The following is a 25,273-nucleotide window of genomic DNA, read 5'->3' on the forward strand; positions in this document are numbered from 1 at the left end:
AAACATTATTGTTACAGCCAGAAACACTGGAGGAGGTTTTGATAAAAGGGAATGATTTTATGACCTACCACCTCTCACTTCATCAGTGATGAATGCAGATGATGTTCATGCTAGTATAACTTTGAGATGATGAAGACTACACAGTTTAACTTGCACCTTATAGTTCAAAGATAATTAAAAATATCCAGGTCTTCAACCTCAGGATTCAGCAGGTCTTCAGAACAGCCTTCAATTTTTTTTCCTAATTTGAACTTTAACTATTTGAATAAAATTATTTTAAAGACAAGTAGGTGTGCATCAACACTAAGATCAATTACATTCTCAGGACAAAACACATGTTAAAAAGCCTTGTTTATAAAATATACAGGTAAGCGCAGAGATTTTCTGGCTGGAAAAAAAAAATAACTTGTTGTTTAAGCAATTAAATAATTGGAATTAAGCAAAGAAACACATTGCCATGGAAGTTGTTTTTTTTGTGGTGCTCAATCTCCTATCTCCCCTATGAATAGAGTTCTTCAAATAGACTGCATCTCATGCCATGTGTCGTAATTGACTTTCTGGAGTCACAAACCAGACTAGATTACGGAAGGAATAGTTTTTATCGGAGCTGAAGGCTATCTTGAATTGCAGTCTTACCTCAGTTCTGTCTGGTACTGTTAGTAGTCCACTATAGGAGCATAGAATTCAGTATGGTCTAATTTGTAAACTGTGGTTAGGATGCATAAGCTTAAAACTGAATTGCAAAGTATACTATAAACATGTTCATTGTCTCATTTATCCAATTTATAGTATAGGCACAGCATATTTAAAAATGTTCCCATTTGGTTTTTAAATGAAGTTGTCTTTTCGAAAGCTGAAGAATTAATGAAAGAAAATTTACTTGAAAATCTCATGAGATCTGGCAGAAAAAAATATCATCAACCATATTGTTTAGTGCTTGAAAAATCATCCTAGTTATACACACCCTTAAGACAATAATTTTGTGGCATATTTGGAGGCTTAGTTTGAGTTCCTAAGTCTTACTTTCCTCCAAATGTTTTAGTGTTTTCTTCTGTGTATGCTGTAACTAATGCCTTTCCAGACCTCCAGATTTTCCTGGAGAACCTGCTTTTATCTTACATGATACAAACCAGAAGTTAGGTGTAACTTCACAGAACACTGCACTGGTGTATACACTCATCACAAAATGATTGTCTTAATCAACAATTAGCTTGCGTAGCAGTATAGTTTAATAGCTACACAAATTAGAGAAACACCCCAATTGTCCTACTGAAAAAAAAAGCTGGGGGGGGGACTTTTAGCCATGGTCATTAGATTACATTTCTTTATATTGTTTTCCTTCCTTTTTATTTTTCTTCTACTGCTTATTCATTTCACTTGCTGCATTTGTTTCTTCTTAGACATTAAATTATCCCAGAACCACATGTTTACAGACACTTGCACAAGAGCTAGCAAAATGAGTAGTAGTATACTGGCATTATAATAACAAGAGTGATAATAATAATAATAGGAAAAAATGCCTGTGCTTTGAAATTCAGAGAAAACTTGAAAAGTAATGAGTGCTGTTGGCATATCTTCAATGGATATTGCACTCAGAACCTGGCAAAGCATTCTCACCACCTTAGGGAATACTTCCTCACAGATTTATTTTCAGAGTTTCTGGCAGGTATATAAGAATAAAGTTTGTGCCTTTTACCCAAGAATTGAGTTAAAAATACAGCTTGACAAAACATTCTTTGCTACTTTGATACTGCATTGCCATATATACATTATACCTAATGTAAAGAAAAACAAGAAAAAAATTCCAAACCTCATAGCACATGTATTTTTTCTTTTTCAAGCATTGACATCACTTAGGGTTGGATTCACTGACAGATAACGACAGGATTCAGATTCATTGCAGTGGAAGCTAAGCAGGAAACAGAAACTTAAAATTGATTTTCCTTCACCTTATGCTTCTAGAATATGAAGAAGTATACATTATTGTATATGCAATATACATCTGTATCAGGTTTTGTTGTGGTTTTTTTTTTGCCTTTGTGGCAGATGCATTACCTTTTGAAAAAGAGAGTAAAGGCAGTGTCAGTTTTGCTGCAGCAGATTTCAAGCCACTGAGTTGCCCATGCCCTTACGGCTGGACTGTAGTGCCTGAAGGCAATGTTCAAACACAGTACCTTTGGCTTTCTGCCTCACTGTAAGAAAACATAAAAGAGGAGACAATCTTTTGACTGCTGTGCTGGGACATGGCTTCCTTGTTTTTCTGGTGCAATGAGATGTAGTAATGCGTCTCTAACATGAGCTCAGCTAACTTAGTGCCACTGAGATTCAAGCTGCAGAGACTCCAGTGGCAAATTCGACATGCTACCACGTTGACCATGTTTGGAGCTACTGAAAAAGTAGATTAAGGTCTTCTGAAGCAATTTCTGTGTAGGTAATTTATAGTGAGCAATAACAAAATGAGAGTTTGTTTTTGGTACGATTTTGAGCCTTTTCCCTTGCTTTGTTAGGTGAAAACCTCATTTTTGCTGTTAAAATATGTAAATAATACACTGTTTATGTGCTTATATTTGTCATAATGATATTTTAGTACCCGTGACTAATAGCTACAACAAATGAAACTACACATGTGGAATAGTTTGGCCCAGCCACAGATGCTTTGATGCATCTCTGATGTTTTCAGAGGATAAATGCTCAGTGCATGGTTAATGATACTTATTACTATAGTATTAGTATATCAGACATAAGGCTCACATTGTGGAGTAAGAAAAGAATGCTACAAGTGAAGATCTTTTCCCTAAAAATTGTTTAATCTAAACAGAAGATTTAAGCAGATGAAATAGAGATCATGGAGGAGAGATAATGGAGTGAGAAAATCTCACCTAAGGTCACTGTGAATCAGTAGTACAGAACTTTTGTATTTTTAATCCCAGTGAAATATTCTGTACAGGCTTTGTAGAGTCGATCATTCAGAGATCAGTAGCGATTTAAAAATATGTGTACATGTTAAATTGGCAATTAATAATGTTGATTTTTTTTTACTGTATGGTAAGGAATTTTCTGGAAAGTATTTTGCTGTTCTCCTTTGTTCTGATCAGTGTTATTTTACAGTGTCTGATAGCAGAGAGTTTTTAATAATTCCAAGCAGTACCTGGATCAAAGTAGCTAAATAGCTACTGTGTGGAAGTCTCGGTATTGAATCTTTGTGAATGCACACTTCCTCATCCTTCAGATGCTGACATTGAGGATAGTTATATTTCTCTCACCAGAAAGGGAGGAAATAGAGAAGTTCTAGAGCTTGAGTCTGATTTGAAGTTGTTTCTTTATAATTAATTAATAAATTATTTTGGAGTGCTAAATAAAATATCTTTATACAGATTTGATTCCCTGACCAAATTTTACCAAATCCTGCATGTGGCTGAAAGTACAGGACAAAAGCATAGGTAGGAAGACCCATGACTGGTGACTTATTTTCCTTTGAGATTTGGGAATGGGGTCACATTTGTCTCCCGATTTCCTGTTGATATTTTTAAGGCTTTCTGACTTTATTATTTTTTAGAGGAAAATTGAATGTAGCGATGCCATTAACTAATAAAATGGTTGTAATGTGGCATCTCAGACATATACTGGGATAAGGCCTAACACAACTTCCTAGCCAGCTGAAAGTGGTGTTATATTTTTAAGATGTCAACAGTGTTATGCAGTCCATCCATATCTTAGGAAATCCAACAGGGGAGAAATCAAATCGAAAGTAATCAGAGCTGTACTTCCTATTTGAATGTAATTTTTTTTTTAAATATTGTCAGTTGCTTTTCCCCCCATGTTTCTGCATTTTATCCTCTTTCTCCATCTTTCCTGCTTTCTCACCTTTTTTTGCACTTTATCTTTTTTTAAAATTTTTTTCCCCCCATTGCAGCAGTAGCCTCTGAGAACACTCAGACTTCACTGAAGGCAGGTGAACTTACTGTATATGATGGCTTCGGTCTCTTTCCTACTAATACTGGTAGTTGAGTGGCTAAGGATGAGAAAAATTATATATTTACACTGCAATTATAGGAATTATATGGTTTACTGTCTAAGTACCATTCCGCATCATGGTAATTATCATAATATTAAATAGCTGAGTGTCATCATAGAAGGAATACAAGTCATTACCATAGTTCTACATAGAATAATTCTTAAACATAATTGCTATGTAATCTTTAGGTGATTGAATTATCATGCAGACCCATGTGCATGCTACCAGTACAGCTATGCATAAAAAACCTGCTTAATCAAAGATTACTGCTGTTTCTCTTTTTAATTGGATGATTTTCAAAACATGGCAATTCAGGGCCAGGTTTTGGAAAACTGTGCTACTTTTACTCGGCTTTGTTAAAGTGTGTGATGTGAATTTGCTTCAAGGAATGATGTGAAGAACACGTATGCATAACTGCAGCAATGGCATAGGTACAAAGGTGATACTTGCCTTTTTATGGGCAACATGTTGTGAATCCACAAACCCACAGAAGTCGTCATTGTCCTGATCAGCTCTGGATCAGATGCCTGACTGTTAAGGTAACTTCTGCAGATGTTACAAAGTGGTACCAGCTGGCCTTAGGGGAAAGATGATATACCCCATATAGGGGTTGCTATAACCATCAGAAAGTAAATTCAACAAATATTAATGGAAGAGAATCTCTGACATTGTATATGGAATCATATTTTTTATTATGTATATTTGTTATGAAGGTTGCTTAAGCTGCAACGTCCAACGATTTTCTTTCATTTGTAGCATTTGTTGAAGGTAGTTGTATGTAGATTCGAAAGAGTATAATCTGTATAGCAAATTTGCTTTACGTGGAAGTATGATTTTTGTGATAACAGAGTGACTTTCATGTAGATATTTTTTCTATAAACAGATTTGAAGCTTTTTTAAAAGTTCTTTTCTACAAGTACATACAAAAATCTCAAGAAGGCATTTCTTGGATCTCCTGACAGCTTGTAAGGCAAGCAAAAACAATGGGTTGATATAATCTCTGTTACAATATTTTTCTAACCATTTTCTTTGTTTCTTCAAAACAAATTCCAGAAGTAATGCATTTACTTCAGTCGTGAGCGTATACAAGATAACCCCATCTCTGAAATCACATACTGTTGCTTGTGAATACAGACTCAGAATATGAACCAGGGTGGCCTCATTTCTGAGAGCAACATCTGCATCTGTGCCTGAGAAAACGTGTCTTCCTTGCATGCTGATAACTTTTTAATGGATTTCTTGCACTGCAAATAAAACATGCCATTTTGATATTTAATTTTGAGCTGATTCACATTCCTGGAATTTGTCATTCAGATGAACCAGCTCAGGCTGAGAGTTTTAGTTGCACTTAGAGCTTAATAAGTATTTATTATTGGAATGTGTATTGTAAGGTGTATTTTATAAAGAAAAGTGATATTTCTAATATATATTGCTGCATTCTGATATACATGAGATATATATTATATACTAATAAATATGGGATATTGCAGTCAATTTGTAACGCTCATGTTTTATGAGTTTTATCTTTAAAACTCTTAAGCTTAAAAAGCAGCAGCATTGTGAAGGTAAAATGAGAAGCTCTGATGATCCATGCTGCGCCGAGATCCATCATTTTATCTTTAGTATAAATTAGGTGGACCTGTAGGTCAACAACTGTCCACTAGCATGCTTACCCCGTATCAGTCTTAGGAACTGTAAACATAGTTTCTGCAAGGTAGCAAAGTTCTTAACTTCTGCAATTTGTAATAATCCCTAGAGAGTCAACAGTTTGTGTCAACTGAGGATAATGACCATATTGTGATTATACATACAGATTTATTAAAGATGTACAGAGGACAAATGGTTATATCAACCAGAAACAGGTATCACGTACTTCATTAGCATGCAGAGAATCATTGTCTCAGCAAAACAAATGACCTGGAAGTAGCAGAGAGCTATTTATTATACTAGTGATTCGTAGGGAAAATCCTGAATGATGGAAGCATAATGTGTCGGTCTTTGTATTTGAAAACTTGCTGTGCTCAGTGATGTAAGGATGTATGAATAGGCATTTAATCAACATGACTGCAAGCCTCAGTCTCAATTGGGTGTGTTTTAGTTAATGAATACAAGATGGGTTGAGGATTTTTTGACTGAACAATGAGATAGAAATAATTTATGAAATATTGGCTGTGGTTTTACATACTTTCCTCTAGAAAATAAATGCTAAACATCATGAAGCTTGATTGAATGCTCTTCTTTGAAACTCAAATAGCTCTTATATCACTGTGAAAAGTATTTCTGGAAGTTATAGAATGTGAAAAAGCAACCTATACAGATGCTATACATAAGCAGTCCTTTGATAGCAATTGAGGACAGAACAGTAGTAAAAATTGATTCAGCAGACCATTTTGATGGTTCCTAAATTCTCAAGGCAGAGATGGATGTACACGTTTGTTTAGGGTCTTCTCTGAATCAGGGTGTAAAATACTATTTCAGAGATTAGTTGAAAGTAAGCATTTTTTAAATGTTTGACATGTTGTAATAACAAAGGCAACAGGTTTTAGCATAATCAGCTAATGTAGGCCATATAATTTCAAATTGAAATACATGCAGTTATTTAGACATAGTGTACAAAGTGATTTAATGGAGTTTTAGAAGATTGTTCTGTATTAATTATACAACAGGAGTCAGGAGTGGGTTTGTTTCTGTGTTTTTGAGGGGGGTCTGAAAGATTTAAATTACTTCCCACCATAATAGCAAAAACAAGTTAGGAATTTTAAAAAGTTGCAAGCAGTCACCAGAAAGCAGCCCACAGAAGTAGGCAAAAATCAGATGTGGTTGAAGAATTTATGATAAAATGCCATCCTTCATTTCATTCAGAGTGTGAAATGACTGGTATGAATATGGTATGCCAATAAGAAGTGTGAATGTTTTTGAAGAATATGGGTGGGAAATACTTTTTTCTTTAAAAAATGAACTTTTTTATTTATTCATCCCTTTTTAAGAATTTTGCTTAGTGACTGTTTAAATTGTCAGTTGTGAATAATGAGGATTAAATGCTCATACAAATAGGAGCTAAGGCACTGGTGATTGATCATAGGTTAAGCAGTTTACAATGGGGATTTCTTAAATAAATTTTTAAAGATCAGTATCTATTTACAATCTTTTACCGAGGTCTGCTTAAATGACAAGATACTTATCAGAACAGAAGTACATCTGTTGAATGGAATCAAGCTCTGTGGCTATTTTTACTGTGGATCTAGCCTCCAGAAAATTGTGGAAAATTGTGGCTCATTCTTTAGAGTAGAGATTAAGTCATGAAAGTAAGACAAAATGAAATTTTGTAGTGTCATTATGCAACATTTATATGAGTATTGGATTGACTTTAAATGATAATGATTGCATCTCTCAATTTTCTTCCCAGATTTTGAATAAAACCAAACCTGGAACAAAAATTAGCCCAAATGACCGAATTTTTTTTTTCTTCTCAAAATTAGTTGAGGTCACAACTTACCCAGGATTTCCATATAAAACTGAACTAGCCAAGGCTTATGCCTATAGTTTACATACAGTTTGAGAAATCTTTTAAAATTGCTAGGCAATTTCTTTGGGCTCATGTTTTACTGTTTACAGTCCTCCCAGATACCTATACTGGATTTTAAAGAGGTATCAAATGAATTATTAATGACCACTCAGAAGTTTGTCTTTCATGTTCAACTATAATTAAGAAACTGTGCATGGCAGCAACTATATTTGAGAGAAACCGAAAATGTTGAGTACAGTTGTAGTATTTGTCCCCCCGCATCTGCTTTTATATCCTATGGATTAAAATTACATCCTGCCTGGTTCCTACTTTTTATAGTACTAAATTATGGTCAAGAGAAAATGTATTTACAATGCATATCACACTCGCACATTTTTTATTCTTTTCAGGTACAATCTACATATGGCATGTCTGTTTTTCCAGTGGTCACAGGAATATATAATCGCTCATCAACAATGTTATTTGCTTTTTCCTTTAGGGGCTGATGTTATCAATTTTGATGGCCATGTGGTGTTACCATACAGATTCAGGAACAAGAAAATGAAAACACTGAAAGATGTCATCTCTCTGAAATTTAAGACCTCTGAAAGCGAAGGTGTGATCTTCCATGGAGAAGGACAACAAGGAGACTATATCACCTTGGAACTGAAGAAAGCCAAACTTGTTCTAAATTTAAATTTAGGTATGCTTTGATTGTTTAGTTTTGTGTACTTTTTAACTCTCCCATAAAAATTTTATGTCAAATATTACATCCTTTTTTCCCCAGTAATATGGTAAGCCACATTGTTTAATCAGATTTGATGAAAATATTGTTCATTCCCTTTCTATATGTTTTTTTTCTGTTCCGTTCCTTCCTTTTTATTCTGTGTGAGATACAATGAAAATAAGATCATACAGAAAAACAGGATCAGCAATATATTGTCATTAGAAACTTGCCACAAACAAAAAAAGCCTTGCTAGAATTATATTTGGCCTCAGCTGTGGCTTTGTGTGAGAAAAGAATGCTGTCATCAGTGCTAGAGGAATAACGGTCACCCTTAGGAACCTTGCAGCAAAAAAGTATCAATCACCTGGGAAGCTACAGGCCACATGAAGTTGAGATTCAGCAGCCTTCCTAGAATCTGAGAAGTAGGACTAGGAAAGGAAAGAAGACATATCGGTTTGTCAGGCAGTCTTATGATAGAACCCTGTATATGTTACTCTAGTTCCAGCCTCCTTTTTCCCTGTAGTGAAAGACTACAGGCTCATGAGTGACCAGATTTATAAAGTGTGTTTATTATTAAAAACCCCCCACATTTATCTGGTTTCAGGGTTTTTTTTTCCCCTTCAAACAATAGAGTTTTAGAAAAAGATTTCATGTAACTTTCCTTAGTTCTCTTACAGATATGTGAAGAGTAAATTATTCTGTTCATTATTTACATTGAATAGTAATTATTTCCACTAGCATTTTCTCTTGCTCTTTTTCTAAAGATCAATGTGAGCAGATGAGGAGGAAGAAAGCATATCTTCCTATAGCAGTTGTCTATTTTTAACAATTTTAATTGCAATACTAACCCATTCATTTCCAGTTTCTCTTATTCTTCAGTTCAGTCTGTCTTTTTAAGCTATTATAACTTCCATATATGTGCTCGGTGGGGATGTTCTTAAATCACTAGGCTGATAAATGGGAATAGGCCCTGTGACGCACTCACTTAATAAACAGAAGTAATGGTTTATGGTGTTATTCTTCCTCTGCCTGAGAGTATTGTCTTTGCACCAGTCAGTTGAAAAGGATGTTCATTTTGCCTGGTGAAATCCAGTGACTTAGTTTCAAACATTGTGGGAGGGGAGGATGGGGAGACAGGGATAGATTTAGGTTTTGCTTTGCACTGGCTTTGACTTTGCATTGAAGAAACCTGCCCCATCCCTGGAAACATTCAAGGTCAGGTTGGACGGGGCTTTGAGCAACCTGATTTAGTTGAAGACGTCCCTGCCCATGGCAGGGGGGTTGGACTAGATGACCTTTAGAGGTCCCTTCCAACCCAAACTATTCTATGATTCTATGATTCTATAAACTGAGGCTCATGGACGTGCATGGAAATTTTTTTTTTTTTTTTTTTTTAACCAACAGCTGTTGGATCAGTGGCCTTCAGCAAAAATGCAGTATGGTCATTTGTAGGGGAGTAATGTCTTAAGCCATGGAAGTGTGATTTGCCAGAATGGGTTGTCAACATGCACAAACCTTAATGTCTGAGTTGCAGGCATGCTTGATGGTAAGAAATTCTCAGCTCCAGAAATGCTTTAGGTCCTCATGTATTCAGAACATGGAAGATTGCACTGAGTTATTGGGAAATGCAGCAATCTTTTAAACTTGCTGCTGAATTAGTCATCTGCTGCTTGAGTTGAGATCCATGCTATCAACCTTTGCTGGCTTAGCTCTGTCAGTCAGATTGCAATGAGATGTGATTCTGACTAGCATAGCTGCACTGGTAAAAGCCCCTGGAAAACACAGCAGAGAGTTGCAAAACTGTACTCTTGCTAGTAGTTTGACTTGCAGAATAAGAAGTTTGCTGCAGGAGGGAAGACCAAAATAAGCTATGTTAGCAGAAGACATTTTTTGCTGCTGTTAGCTCAGTCTGCATTGAACCTTTTCCTATATGGTCACTGGTATAGCTATACTGGCAGAGCCTACAAGTGTAGAACTCAGACTGAAAAGGCTTTTTGCTGCCAAAGTCTGTTATGAGGCACCATGTATTCCTCAACAGTCATAAATCAGTACAGGTCCAGGGAAGCTCAGGACCTTGCCCAAAGGTGACAGCTTTTCATTTCTGTAGGGATGAAAACACAGAAAACCCCTAGCTGAAAACAACTTTGCAACTGAAAGTTGGTATTGCTTCTCTGGTTTGCCTCCAAATAACTACTATTACAAATAACTGTTTATACAGTTCACTGATCAGATACTTGCTGTATTTGGTCTAGCTATTTGTATTTAAGGCAGCAACTCTCCACTGGGCAGATCTTAGCTTCATAGCAGACTGACTTCCTCCAGCTTATTGTGTCTGGTATGATTCAGGTGAAATATTGACAGAGCAAGAGGAAAATGTTTGCCTAACTGGTATGAGGTGAGAATTGCTATTGTTTCTATTCTCATCTTAGGCAGCAACCAGCTTGGCTCTATTTATGGCCACACATCTGTGATGACAGGCAGCCTCTTGGACGATCACCACTGGCACTCCATCATCATAGAGCGCCACGGGAGAAACATCAATCTCACCCTGGACAGACACATGCAGCACTTCAGAACCAATGGAGAATTTGATTATCTGGACCTGGATTATGAGGTAGACAGTGGAACTTGTTTGTTTTCATTCAAATTGGCTTTATAAAGATAAGTGCAATAAGAAGAGAAAAGAAAACTAACATAATTTAAGATCTTTTGGTACTTTTTTGTACATTTGTTTTAATTATTTTTTCCCTTACATTTCCTGACATTTTCTTTCCAACACTGTTCTCTCTTAAGTGTAAATTAAGTTTCTCTTCATTAGTCTACCAGATCCCATCTGGTGTAAGAGCCATCTCAACCTTTTGTTTTAAAATGGGAGATCTATGTTATTCAGCAAGCTAAGCATACAATACTTTTAAATATCTAAAAGCAGCTGCTGTAAGCGGGAAGTAGATTAAAAAAAAATAATCACACAATATGTTATTTCATTCAGACTATTATTTTACACATGAATCAGAAAGCCTCATTCTGTGGTGACAATTAGTATTTATTTTTAGCGAAGTAAGCAGATTAGAACCTTTTTACTAATATGGATCTTGATCTTTCTTGTCTTAGGTAGGTAGGTACTTCCTTGTATTTTCACACATCAATAACTTCTTTTTATAAAGAAGTGATAAAGGATTAGGAAAGTTCTAAGAAAACTTCTGTTTAATCAGTCAGGTTAATGCACACAAGTGTTGGTAGTAATTAAATGTTGTGGATTTGTTGTTTGATTACACTCTGGCTTCTGCTTTTATGAACTTGTTCAGTTCCTCTAAATTGTTACATGACCTTTAGCATGTTGGTTATTACAAACTTTGTATGATGATTTTCTTGCACTCTTTACTGTTTCTAATGAGAATTAATGTGGTTGGCTGAGCCAAATACATGTATTTCCATCCTTGCAACTTTTTAAGCAGTGAGAGGAAATCAAAATGATGTAATGCAGAAAAGTTTGAATTAACTTGCGTATTGATATTTTTACAAACAATCTTTTGATCAAGAATATGATATGAATATCTGAAAAAATTACTTAGGATTGTAAATGTTACTGAATGAAGTATTTACTTATATTCCAACAAATCAATATGAATGCCTTCTTTGGTAGCAGTTATAATGAGAAAATAATGAGCAAATTTGCCTGTACAACTATTACTCATCAAGCACTGAAGATCTGAACTGAGGTACTGAAAACTCACATAAATAGATTTTATTAAAGATTTTCAAGTGAGTGAATTACAGAAAAAGTTAGGCTGAATGCCATAAGCCAGGGTTGGGCAATTTGCGCGCGTGCACACACACACATATGTATATAAAAAATCTCTATATGTAGCATGTTTACATAATAAATATATTACATACAATAAACTTACCCCTAGTAAGAGTAGAATCCAGGAGATTCACCTTCCTCTCCTCTCTGACATTAGAGACCTCACTGGCAGTTCTCAAAGATACATTTCAGTCTCCATGTACATGGATCCCCTTGTGTTTAATGGAACTTATTTGAGTGTGTGTGCATATGTGTTTCTGTGATTCATATAAATGCAAGAGCCTTAACCTCTTCTCCTTCCTTTCCTCTCAGTTATCTCACTGGTCCTGGAGTTAGTTATCACAGACTAAATTTAAATGTGTTGCCCTTGTGATAAATCAATCACAGTGGATAAACCTGAAAGAATCAAAAAAATTTTCATAGAGAAAATAGTTTCTAGGTTAATCTCTTTCGGAAAAGTTAAGTAAGCACAAAAGAGGAATAAACATTAGTTCTGATTGCATTTTCAAGGTAAAAAAAAGTAATCCTATGAGTCTCTCTTAACTCACTGTCATGGTATGTGTTCTTTGCAATTTTTCTCCTTTTCTTTAAAATGCTTTCCTTTTCATTATCTTGTGTCCAAACCCATAACATGCAAAAGAACGTTTGACAGCGATTAAAATATTACAGTCACATTCTTCAGTTCATGTAAAGTGCTGTATCTTCTCTAAAGTCAAGTCATGTCAATTTATAATACCTGAGGATGTGTCCCGCAAAATGCTTTTACATAGCTGGTATGTGCTATTTATAAAGATTTTGGTTTTCAGCTGTATAGCTTTAGTTCTTCTTATGTGCCAAGTCAAAGCCTCCTCTTTGGGATAGAGAGTGATAGCTTACACGCTTTTAAAATGGAAAATGTGTCCCTAGAGCTGCATTTTCCTGCTCTCAGTAATAACAAATGGAATTAACAATGAATGATATTTAAAAGCTTGGCTCTGCCAAATCTCAGCAGCAGACTACAAGTAGACATTTTTGTGAGCATTTGTGGGGCAGGGAAGCTGAGTGTCATTACTATTTATGCCGTCATCTATTGGATATAAATACTTAACATAGATTGCAGGGACTAATCTCATGAGTCCCTTATTCTTCACATTTGGGCTGCAAAATATTAATGAAAACATGTAGCATTTATTCATTTCCAAACATTTCAGAAAAGACCCTGATGTGGTAGAGACTTGTATAGTCTCTATGGAGTGACAGGGAGAGACTTCATAAGAGATGAACATTTTTAGTTTGTAAAGTATTTGTTTTTCTTCATTTTTTAGCACTAGAGATTCTGGATAACCCAGTGTTTTAGGGTAATGAAAATCAGCATTAAGAGAAAAACAATTCCTGTTTGACCTTGATGGCTGAGTCTTTGCAGTGGTTGTCTTCATCTTCTCTATGGAGCTCATTTGGCCTGCTAAGTCATGTGATAACTCCTCATTGACTATAAGTACATGATGAAAGCATGTTCTCAGTAGTGGAAGGTGCTTCTGTCTAGCAGGGGATAGCACCTTTAACTATGTGATTCCATAAAATTCTTCTGGATGAAGTAGATACCTAAGCATTAAAGGAAACAAATGTATCGTATTGGAGCCCACCGCTGCTGTGTTGTAATCTGAGCTCTGGCACACAGTTAGAGCTGAGTGAATGATTTGAATCAGATTATCCAGCTAATTTAATGTCTACTTTTGTTTAGAAAAATACTGGGATGGACATTTATTCCAAGTTCTTTGTTTGAAATACGTATTGTTCAGTAGCGATCAGAAGAGCAGTCAATATATGAACAACTGTGATGTGTGTCTGCTCACTATTTGGACAATTGTAACAATACTTGGAATTTACTACCATAAATATTTGCAATCACAAATTCAGTACAGGGGGTTTTTTTCTGCTTTTGCAGTGCTTATTTGATACTTCCTTTTTCTGTAAACAGTGTTGCCAGCTCTCTCATTCATCATGTTTGAGTGTTCAAAGAAAGCAAATACATCTACAGCACATTTGTTTAAAAGTCTTTGCCCTCCAGTAGCTATCTACCATTTTCTGTTTCATTCAAAGATAACCTTTGGAGGCATGCCTTTTTCTGGGAAGCCAAGTTCTAACAGTAGGAAAAATTTCAAAGGCTGCATGGAGAGCATCAACTACAATGGCAATAATATCACTGATCTTGCCAAGAGGAAGAAATTGGAACCTTCTAATGTGGTAAGAGCATAATCTAATGGTCATCTAAACTTCCGCTTCTCCTTCTAAAGGAGACTAGAAGGTTTGTGAGTGTGTGTAGCTGATATCCTTGTGATGTACTGGAATGATATAGAACACAAAACAAATTTTATCACATACCCAAAGATCTTATTGTACGTACGTTTGTGACTTTTTTTATTATTATGTCTGAGCATTTTACTTCTGGGGTCCCATTTCATCTTTCCAAAATTAACCTTCAGTATCAGATAAATACTTTTTAAGAGAAAACCAGCTGAACGGATAAGTACTCCTTTCCTTTCCTCCCAAATTAGTAGTAGTCCAAAACCAGCGCAGACAAGATTTATTATTAAATCAATTGCAGCTTTCTCATGGCTTTAAATCCTGGTATCTTCCATCCCTGCAGAGCTAGTTGGATTGCTGGAGTGCAAAATCATTAGAAGGGAATGCTTCTACAGGCCTTTCTGGTAGCTCTGAAAAGCCTCAAGATATTAGACTTGAAAATAATTATTTAGCTTATTAACATTACAGAGCTTACTAACATTTTGCTCTATTATTTCTCTTGCTTAAGCATTCATAGTTGCTTTCATGTTCAAACTTGTGGCTTTATGGGCAGGGTGATTAAGAAAGAATGTACTTTAATTACTGTATTTTTAAGGCTCTAAATGTTCCTAAAATTGCTTGCTGGCATACAAAGGCAATGTGGGTAAGAAATAAATGTATTATTGCCATGAGTTTGAGATGGTCTGAATAAGTTGTTCAAAGCTTTATTCTGTACAAGTTTACAACCTTCACAAAGTCCTGCTAACGATATGTATGGTTCCACTATTGCTTTTCTCTTTATATAATAAAGAGTAAAGATTTACATATGCAGTGATGATGAAGTGCAAAGGATTGATTACCATTGGATTACTCCTTGGATAGTAATACTGAAATTCCATATAATTGTATGAACACTGTGGTTAAATGGTCAAGGTAATACGAAGGATGATTTTGAATATGTGATGTTTGCCTATACAAACTCAGTAATACAGCCTGATATTTAGAACCTTTTCTATACATTAATTTCTTCAGTATTGTCAAAGGCAAAGAGCATGATATATATGCTGTGGAGGAAGACTCCACTTTTAGAATTTTTTCGACTCAGTCTTATGAACTCTTGAATCTTTGACTTCTGTTTTCCAAAATTGCCTATGATTTCCTGCCTGCAGTGAATTTTAAGCTTGTAATGTAACCATGATTTTCAAAGATTGATGCCTGATTTAGAAAAGGATCTTTGTACAGGAGCAATCTTTCCATTTTGCACAGTCGAGTCCACTGCAAGTTAGTAGGACATATTCTTAAAGCTTCTTTCTGAATAGAAGTTTTTCTTAAGAGATTTCTGTAGTGCAAATCCTATCCTTTCAAAAGTGTGGCATAGCTAGCAGGCCTGTAAAGTCTCTGTAAAATCATCTCTCTGTTTTTTATTTGTTTGTTTGTTTTTAAAATTCTGTTACCTGTAACATGAAAGTAAAATCCTCATAAGAAGCTTTGGCAGTGTTAGTGGTACATCAAGAGGCTATGGCATGCTAGTTTAATTTGATGGTTCTGTTGATTTCCAATTTTGAGAATGGCTATAAAAATAGAAGTGACCTTTGTTTTCAGTAGAATCACTTAAATTGCTTCACATCTTCAAAAGCAAAATCAATTTTACTCTAACTAAATCAACATGGATTTTTATGTTTCTTACAAAAGCTTTTTTTCTCCTAGTTTTTAGCCTGATTTAGCATGAAAAATAGACTCAGTTGAGACTACTGTTGTTGTTAATCATGATTATGATGATGGCACTTAAGCAATCCAACAAGGATCAAAGCTCCATTGTAGGAGATCCTGTACAAACCCGTAACAGTAGGCACACCCTGCCCTAAACAATGTATTATCTTAAAAGGCAAGACAGACAAAATGTAATGAAGTGGAAAATAAGCAAAGTAATCATTCTGAGATGCAGATAGTTGAATTTCAGAAGTCACACAATAACAGGGAGGTGACAAGTTGATTTTAAAGATGAGGAGTCCCAGAGAATCAAAGATGATAATAAGATGATAATCTTGATTTGTCTCTGAACAAAATTAAAGTTCAAAATTTTTTTAGATCTCATATACGTAAGTGTTATGAGCAAAAAAGCACCACCAAGCATCTCTAATTTATTGAAGAGTAAGGATGTATAGACAATTTTAAAGTATTTTAAATTTAAATAAAGTCCAATACTGCCTTTAATAATGTATTTCTTTTAGATTTAGAGGGGAAAAAAAGTTTGGCAGTCCTTTGTGATATATAAGATGGCAACAGCTCTTTGGGGAGAATGAGTTAGATGGATGGTCTTGAGCAGCTATTGTTCTTCTTATTAGTGGAGTCTGATTTGTTTTCATAGAAGACAAATAAGACAAATGATAAAGATGCCCAAAAGGGAGAGCTGGGGAGAAAAGGACAGCCGAGACAGAGAACGTGTCTGCTTTTCTCCTGAACCAAGTTGCAAACAAGAGTTGGCATTGACTAAATAGCACAGTAGGTGCTAACTCTTGTATACAACTTGACTCAGGACTAAGACAGAAACCGGGAACGTGCTTGTAAGCAATCTTCAAATCCATCTTTCCTATGTTTTCTACTAAAATATAACAAGCTTTGTAGGACTTTCATTACCTTGCATAACTGAATAACATTGACCCTTCTACCACTAGTGAGAAGAGACTAGAATATGCAGCTAACAAGAAGAAGTCCAGAGAAATTTGAGTTTAGGAATTTAATCACTTTATCATATTTTCCTACCCAGAGGTATATTAAAGTCAGGCACTCTAAATACTAATTGGATTTAGTTTCCACAGAACAGTCTCTCCAATTTTAAAGCCTGTAACCGGAAAATGCTGAGGAGAATCATATTTGCTACCCTCCATCCTTACATCCACTAGGTCTATGCTCCACCCACTTCTGCAGCTCCTATGCCATGTATTAGTGAGTGCAATCATATACAAACTTAAGATGAGTGTTTTCTTTAAATTATTTATATTAAGTGAACATTATGTTAAGCTCAAAGATGAGTAATAAGCTATTTTGAGAAAAATACTGATATAACATAATAAGCATTAGCATACAGTACATTGCCTGTACTGTATAATCCATCCTGATTTAACAGTAGTCTTAATAAACTCATTACCTCTCTTTTGGGAGCTACATATTCAGCCAGTAGCTCTATTAATTGGGAAGAGTTTTAAGACCCAGTAGTATTTCCACAACAGATTACATCTGAATGTGGATGGCAAAATTGATTTGTAAGAAGTAAACATGAAGCTAATTTGCAGCACAGATTAAAGGTTATGATACAAAGCTCAAGCTATCCAAATTAAGATGTTTTCACCATTTCCCTTCCAATGAAGTACGAAAAATTCTCTGATAAGACTAACAGTTTCAGTATAAATGCACAGTATATGTTTGACTTCCAGATGTCATTGCCCAGCAAGTCACTCTGAATATACAGAAAAGGATCTCTTTCTCTTTGAAAAACGGGGATGCTATTATAGAGACAAACTGCAGATTAGCTCAAACTCTTGACCTAGACCTAGTGAGCAATCTGTATCAGATGGGCTTTACTTAAAAGAGGAGTAGTCTTGTGAATTGCAGTCATAGAGGGAATTGGTAATCCAGTTCAGATTAATCTGAATAGCTCAGTAGGGAAAATACTAACTAGCAGAGAAATTAGAATTATACGTTACTTCCTCAAGAAATCTTTTATGCAGTTAGGCTGTTCATGATAAATGCATTTACTGATGTGAAAAAGGATTTAAATGCATTCAGTGCCATTAACATTAATAGGTGTTATACATGCAAGTATCCCATGCATCAGGATGACAGGACAGTGTCAACTGGATATGAAAGCCTTCTTGTTATGAGGAAATTGTTAGTTCCTCTCAGTAACAAGGCAGCAAAAGAAACTTAAAAGTGTCTAACAAAATGCTTTCTGAGCACTACTTAATTGGCATCTGTGACTGAACCGTGAGATGTCAGCACTTACAAAATGCTGTTGCCTTCTGTGTCTACACAGGACTGCCTTAACTACGTAACAGAAGTTGTTTCTAATCCATAGGGTGACTATTACACTGAGAATGTTAACAAAGAGTTACAGAGGGTATTTCAGCCACTCTCCAGCTTTTTTTTTCTGTATGTAAAATTTGTGGTTTAACCAAAACTATTCTGTAACACACTTGGAAATGTTCAGACTAAAACTATTCAAACAAATGAGTTAACTATTTTGATTTAATGCTTAGTTGGCTGAAAACTTAAAACTAAAATCTCTAGGCAACCTTTAAACCAAAAAAAAACAGAATAGACAAGCAGCTTAGCAGCAAAGGAGATAAGGGGAGGTCCTTTGGCTTTCCTTAGAAAGTAGTTGTAATTTCTCTCATCACGCAGCAAAGGAATAAGGGGAGGTCCTTTGGCTTTCCTTAGAAAGTAGTTGTAATTTCTCTCCACGCTGTAATTTAAAAGCTTCCTATAGTTGTTTTAGCTAATTATTTTCCTAAATCCTTGGATATTTTTTGTTATCCATGGAACACGGGTGTATGAAAAGAACACAGTTTGTAATGCTGAGATTTTATTATAAAGATAGGAACAAAACTTTTAGTAGATCAGTATAAAGAAATCTCTTTTTTAGTTCCAGATTATTGGAAACCGCTGTAATTTAAAAGCTTCCTATAGTTGTTTTAGCTAATTATTTTCCTAAATCCTTGGATATTTTTTGTTATCCATGGAACACGGGTGTATGAAAAGAACACAGTTTGTAATGCTGAGATTTTATTATAAAGATAGGAACAAAACTTTTAGTAGATCAGTATAAAGAAATCTCTTTTTTAGTTCCAGATTATTGGAAACATCAGTGTTTCTTAATTGATGATGGAGGCTGCTAACCTGATAGTCTAGTTGTTGCTACTAGTTCTAATGGCCTTTATAGGTAGACCATGTGGCAGTATAACTTCTGACGCTCTGTAGGAAAAAGAAGTGGTTATGCAGAGTAATCTAGGAACCTATCTGAGTGCTCAAGAAACTATTATTTTTATTCATTTAGTTTTGACATGGAAATAATGTATAAGAAACCGAATCTGCCACACAGGTGGTATCTTGCTATGACACAGATAAGGTGTTTTCTGATGTGTTGTTCTTTTTAAAAGTGACAGGTTTGGACATGCGTAAATGAGTGCTAAATCTTGCTTCCTTATTGACGTCAACTAGCCCATCTCCAATTGAAAATAATGGCTTCTAAAAAAAATTTACTTAGGACTTTCCTCCCACACATTTTCAGACACAAAGTTCCTATCTTGCTTCCAAATTCTCTAACTTCCCTCAAGATGAACTTTCAGATGCATTTATACACTATGACTACAAAAATATGTGACATAAAAGCTTATATCAGGAAGTCAGCAATATGGAGTTTAAAAATATTTCTGTGATAAAGGTGATGGCTGACTCCTATTGGGATTCTGAACAATGCTTGGGTGAACCTCATCTCTAAACATCTAGGTACCTCCAAAAATGTTGTTCAATCTTCAATATTTTTTAATGTACAAATAAATATCAAAGGAAATGCTATCTTGATCATAGTAATAATTTCCATAATGCATCAGATAAAATTCTTCCTTCCCAAATTGAACTGAAATTGCCACAGTGCATGAGAAAATCTAACCATAGAACAGGATCCACTTTGCCACGTTAGAGGAATTCTTCAGCAGTTATATTTTATATCTGTTATATTTGCATTAATGCATTAAAAAGTCAATTCTGGACAGAGATTGCTAGAAATTATTTATGATTTCTAAGGAAAAAAATGATAATACATCCTACCATTGTGGTCTTTTGTGAGAAATGACATGAGAACCAGAGCGAAAAATTCATGTCCCTAATTTTAGTCTTGTTTACAGATACACTTTAAAGCCTTAAAAATCAATGAAGTTGACTGGATTTTTGTCAATTTCCCAAAGAGTAAAATTTTACAGTGTGAAAACTGCAGTTTCTTTTACAGAGAAAATTATTGACTAACTACAAACATTAGGCATTGTTCATGATCAGCTACTCCAAATCCTTCTGCTTCATGAAATGAAGTATTAGCTTATCTAGTATTATCCAGTAGAAAACACAACAGAGATGCTAGCTCTTCACAAGGTATTATACATCCTTCTTTCACAATCTCATGTATTGTATTGATTGACACATTGATATAAGGGTATTTAGAAAGCTGTATTTCCATAAAAGGATTAATTACTGCTCTGTTATAGGCTTCTTTGGTGACCAAGTTTCTCTGTGATTCATTTCTTCATCTTTGAACTGGGAATATTAATGCTTTCATCTAAGCTTTATCTTAGTTAGACTATAACACTTCAGGGCAAAGATTGCCTCTTATTGTGTGCGTGTATAGTACAAAATGTAATGGAGCCACTGCTAGACAAAACAGAAACATCAGCAAAAACATTATAATAGTAACAATAATGATATAACATAATCAATATAATAATAACACATTTTTACATGCAGCTTGCATTGATCACAGTAGACTCTAGGTTGAATGAAACCGAGAATACTTTTCTAGAGGTAACTATGAATTTAGTGGAACCTTACCATTTTGCTTATGTTTTTGCTTTTTTTTTGTGTTTTACTTAGGGAAATTTAAGTTTTTCTTGTGTGGAGCCACATACAGTGCCTGTCTTTTTCAATGCCACCAGTTACCTTGAGGTTCCCGGTCGTCCAAGCCAGGATCTGTTTTCAGTCAGTTTCCTTTTCCGAACCTGGAATCCCAATGGACTTCTTGTCTTCAGCAACTTTGCAGATGACCTGGGGAATGTTGAGATTGACATAAATGAGGGCAAAGTCAGCGTCCATATCAATGTCACCCAAGTGAAGAAGAACCGAATAGACATCTCATCAGGTAAGTGGTATTTTTTAATTAGTATCATTTTTGTTGGTGTTGTCTAAAAGCATCATGGACCTAAAAATTAGAACAATTGTTTTACAAAATTTAAAATTTAAATTGCAACTATATTAAATCCTTTATTGTATGTTTCATTAAGAGGCAGAAGAATATTAAAACAGTTGTTAGATTAAAAAAGGAGACACAAATATTCTTAATTCTGTCATGAACCAGAAAATGTATCACCCCTTATCTATGAGGCAACATTGCTTCTTATTTTCTTTCTTCCGTCTTGCACTCTTCTCTGCAAAAATATTTGGTTTCAAAAGGTGAGGGTACTCCTTTGTTGAGAGTAGCCTAATAATTAGGCTGCTCCTATTACTTCCTAATAATTAGAAAGCTCTCATTAAAAAAAAAAAAATCCATTTGTTTTAACCACAAGGCTGGCATGAAAAATACTGTAGTGTTCTCTTAAGTATGCTGTAGAGTCATGGTGGAGAAGTACCAGAGCTTTTAGTACCTAACTAAGGAGGTTTTGGAAAATACTGGGTAAAAGGTACAGGATTAGGTTTGTTTCTGGAAGTAAAGGTGTGTGCTGGTGTCAGTTGATCAGCCTTTTAAAATTACTTCATACCTCCATTTTAATAAATTGTACTTTCAGTCTAGATTCTTTATGGGCATTTCTGGATCAGCTGTAGCCAATACGGTGTTAGCTACAGCATGTCAGTTAACACTTTTTCTCAGCAAAGTCATGATCTAATAATGGGTTGGAAAATACAGGGTTGCTTGCAAATGGATCTAGCTCCACATAGAAAAAAACCCAGTGATTATTTGAAGTAGCATATACAGCAGACTAGTTTCTTAGCCAAAAAAGGGACGCCTTTTTTGCCTGAAGTCATCTGTGGTTACTATTTTTCTTAATTTCATGGTGGAGGTATTTCAGTCTTCATCAACAGGATTGATTTACTGGTATAGCTCTGAACGAGTATATTCAGTCATATAAACAGGGACTTGAGGAAATGTAAGAAAAAGAAAAAAATGCCTTTTTTAATGAGAAAGTAGGAAAGTAACATTTCATTTGGCAACGGGACACTTTTGCAAGTTTTTTCTTTTCACCTCATTAATGAAATAGAGCTGAGCATGAAATGAAATTAATTACTTTAAAGATAGAACTGAATAAAATATAAATAATAACAGCTAAAAATCAGAATTTACCTGTTTTGTAAAATGAAAATGTTTTTATGAAAAATACATCATATGTCCTTCCATCATTACAAGTTTTTTTAGCACAAAAATTCAATGTCATAGATTACAAGTTACCATTTCATTGCCTTTGTTACATAAATACACTCATGAAAGGATTAAGTAATGTTTTGGTAATACAGCAGGGTCTTGAACAAGAATGTTTTGTTAAGGTGTTAGTGCATCATAATTAGGAAACACATGGAATTATCACCCTCATTCTTTCTTCCTTAGCTCTGCCTACTACAAATCCCAGTTTACAGACAGAAGTGGCTACCCATGATACTTCTTCATGAGCTTCCTTGTGCCTTTTTGGTCCAAGGCAGACTTCAGTCCTGATTAGCCAAATATTATGAGAAATAAAAATTTCACCAATTTGCCACTAATTTTGCTCAGTGTATATCTTGATACGAAACCATTTTCAGATTCCATTAAGTTAACATTCTGGAAAGTAAACACATGTGAAAACTGTTAATTTGCTATTTTGCTTTCTCCAGACCTTCACCCACAACAACAAAAATTCACCAGCTACTGCGATGTAAAACCAGAGTATTCATATTATGACTTTCTTCTGAAACATTCTGAATTGAATATTCTTCAGAGTAAATCTTTTCAGTCTGTATGATCAGTTTACATAGTAGCCCGAGAATCACATACAGCCTTTCATTTTTATAGCCATGATGCTGTTCTTAATCTCCATACAATCCAATATGTACATATTACAGTTTGAATACCTGAAAGAGTTAGTAGTTTCCTTTGTTATTATAATTTGTACCATAATAAAAATACATTTATTGTTTGATGTTCATTGTATGGACTTTTTTTATTTGCATAGCTATTCTGGGAAAGCTTTGATTTATTTTAATATTTTGTTGCTACTTTTGTTGCAACAGGCATTTCAGTGCCTGCAAAATGAATTGTGTGTGTGAACATAAAAAAGGAAAATAGGGCATCTGCCAGGGAAGGCTGCAGAAGGAATGCTGCTGTTGTATGGCAAATACCACAGCAACATACTTGTTCCCTTCTTGTGCAGGGAATTAACAGGTGTCAGCATATAAATCTGCTGATTTTATGTAGAAGTCAAAGTGGTCTGCCTTTGGCACAAAGATTTCTGACTGTTGTGGTGCTATAGATATAAGATGCACAATTGTTTACTGTTGCTTTTTACTTGCAGCTGGCAAAGCAGAATTTTCTGTAGTCAAGTGTGCAGCCTTCTATGTAACTGCATGTGTAGGGTATGAACAATTAGACTTCTGTCTACTGGGAAGTACACACCCTGGTTATCAAAGAATTAGGCTAACTAAAACCACAGCCTAGATGCAGGTGTGTTTTGTATTTCATAGTTTTGCTGTACTTATGCCTGTCACCTGTAATAGCGTATTTTCACTGGAGGAAGCTAAAATCTCTTAGTCTTTATTCTATACACCTCTCATAATTTACTAACTGACTTTCATTAGCAGCTTTTAATGTCAGCTTTCCATGTTAACATGGGGACATCAGCAGTTCATTCTGGGGCATAGTCTAATTCTGGCTATAGAAATAGTAGTTGAACTGACTGGCAGGAATTACATGAGAGAACTGTATGCTGATGTGCAGGTGGCAGAGTTTGTTCCTGCGCGTCTCTGCACTAAAGATACTGGTGTGGAACAGAGTTCTGGTTTGTCTGTTTTTCAGTGTCATAATATTCCTTAAACACCTTAGAGCTGTACACACTGACTCAGGGAGCTTTAACTTAGCATGAGTGGAGTTCAGATAAACAGGAGAGTCTAGCCTTCCAATGTATCAAATACATTTAAAGTCCCACTGGTAGCTGGGCACTGCAAACCTCCTTATTGAACTACTTTATGAAGTGCTTTGCGATGCCTGGGAGGGATCAGACAATATTGAAAAAGATTTTCTTGTCGACTTGATGGAACTTTCATACCTAATTCATTTGAGCATTTTGTTTAAAGAGAGAAAGGTTTCAGTTTGAAATATTTTGATGACACTTTACAAAAATAAAAATGAAATAATGCATAGAAGGTACAGTTAAAGGAGCTGCAATTCTAGTCCTATATAGCACATGGACCTGTGTTTACTACTTACCTGTAGAGTCAGTAAGGTGAATAGTTTACAGGACATTGTAAAAAGTTTTGTAGACAGCTGTAAGGTTTAGAGGCAAGAACATCAAATAATCAGCAAGCAGAATGAACTGACTGTTAAGAGTGAGAGCTACTACTAGTCCGAGAAACCAGAATAGGGTTATACTTATTTTTTATGCCAATTAATTCTACTGTTTCTATTTTATATAGTGAATGAAGGGATACAATACTCTAAGGTGGTCAAATACAAAGCACGAATACAAAAAGTTTAACTTCTGTGTCAATACAGTGACTATGAAAGGTTTACATAGCATGCTGTGGGAAAACATTTGCATCAATAGTAGGCGATTCATGGGAATCATGAAGCAGACATTGCTTTGCATTTAAAATCACAGAAATTGAGAGTTGCCATCAGGCAGTCTGTTCTTAGCAGTTTTCTTTGCCTCCTGGAGATCCTTCCCGGCTCTCACCTGTTGTCTGTTCTGTTTTTATCAGGGATAAATTTTTTCACAGTGTTAGCAGATCACAGCAAGAGCTCATAGGTCTTATTTAATGTTATCCTTTGGTCTTCCAAAAGGCACTTAACTGTTCCTTTATTTATTTAACCGCATGTCCTGCCCACTGGAGATTTCACTATATTCAATTCTTCATGAACTTCTCTCAGTTTCTTAATCGGTCTTCTTCATCTTTATTGGAATGATAAGTCATCCCTGTACTTTATTCTTGGAATATTTAAAATAAAAATAATAT

At 35.2% G+C, this 25,273-nt stretch overlaps 1 protein-coding gene across 1 annotated transcript in view; it reads left to right on the forward strand.

Annotated features, from left to right (window-relative positions):
• The window catches only part of CNTNAP2 (contactin associated protein-like 2), a 972,464-nt gene that overhangs the window by 302,532 nt on the left and 644,659 nt on the right, over positions 1 to 25,273 (forward strand). The window contains exons 5-8 of the mRNA XM_019470872.1: positions 8,020 to 8,223; positions 10,677 to 10,861; positions 14,132 to 14,275; positions 20,954 to 21,218. Coding sequence (XP_019326417.1) covers positions 8,020 to 8,223; positions 10,677 to 10,861; positions 14,132 to 14,275; positions 20,954 to 21,218 — 798 coding nt within the window. The remainder of the gene's footprint in view (positions 1 to 8,019; positions 8,224 to 10,676; positions 10,862 to 14,131; positions 14,276 to 20,953; positions 21,219 to 25,273) is intronic.

Source organism: Aptenodytes forsteri, unplaced genomic scaffold, assembly GCF_000699145.1.
Source record: "Aptenodytes forsteri isolate BGI_AS27 unplaced genomic scaffold, ASM69914v1 Scaffold282, whole genome shotgun sequence".
Lineage (NCBI taxonomy): Eukaryota > Metazoa > Chordata > Aves > Sphenisciformes > Spheniscidae > Aptenodytes > Aptenodytes forsteri.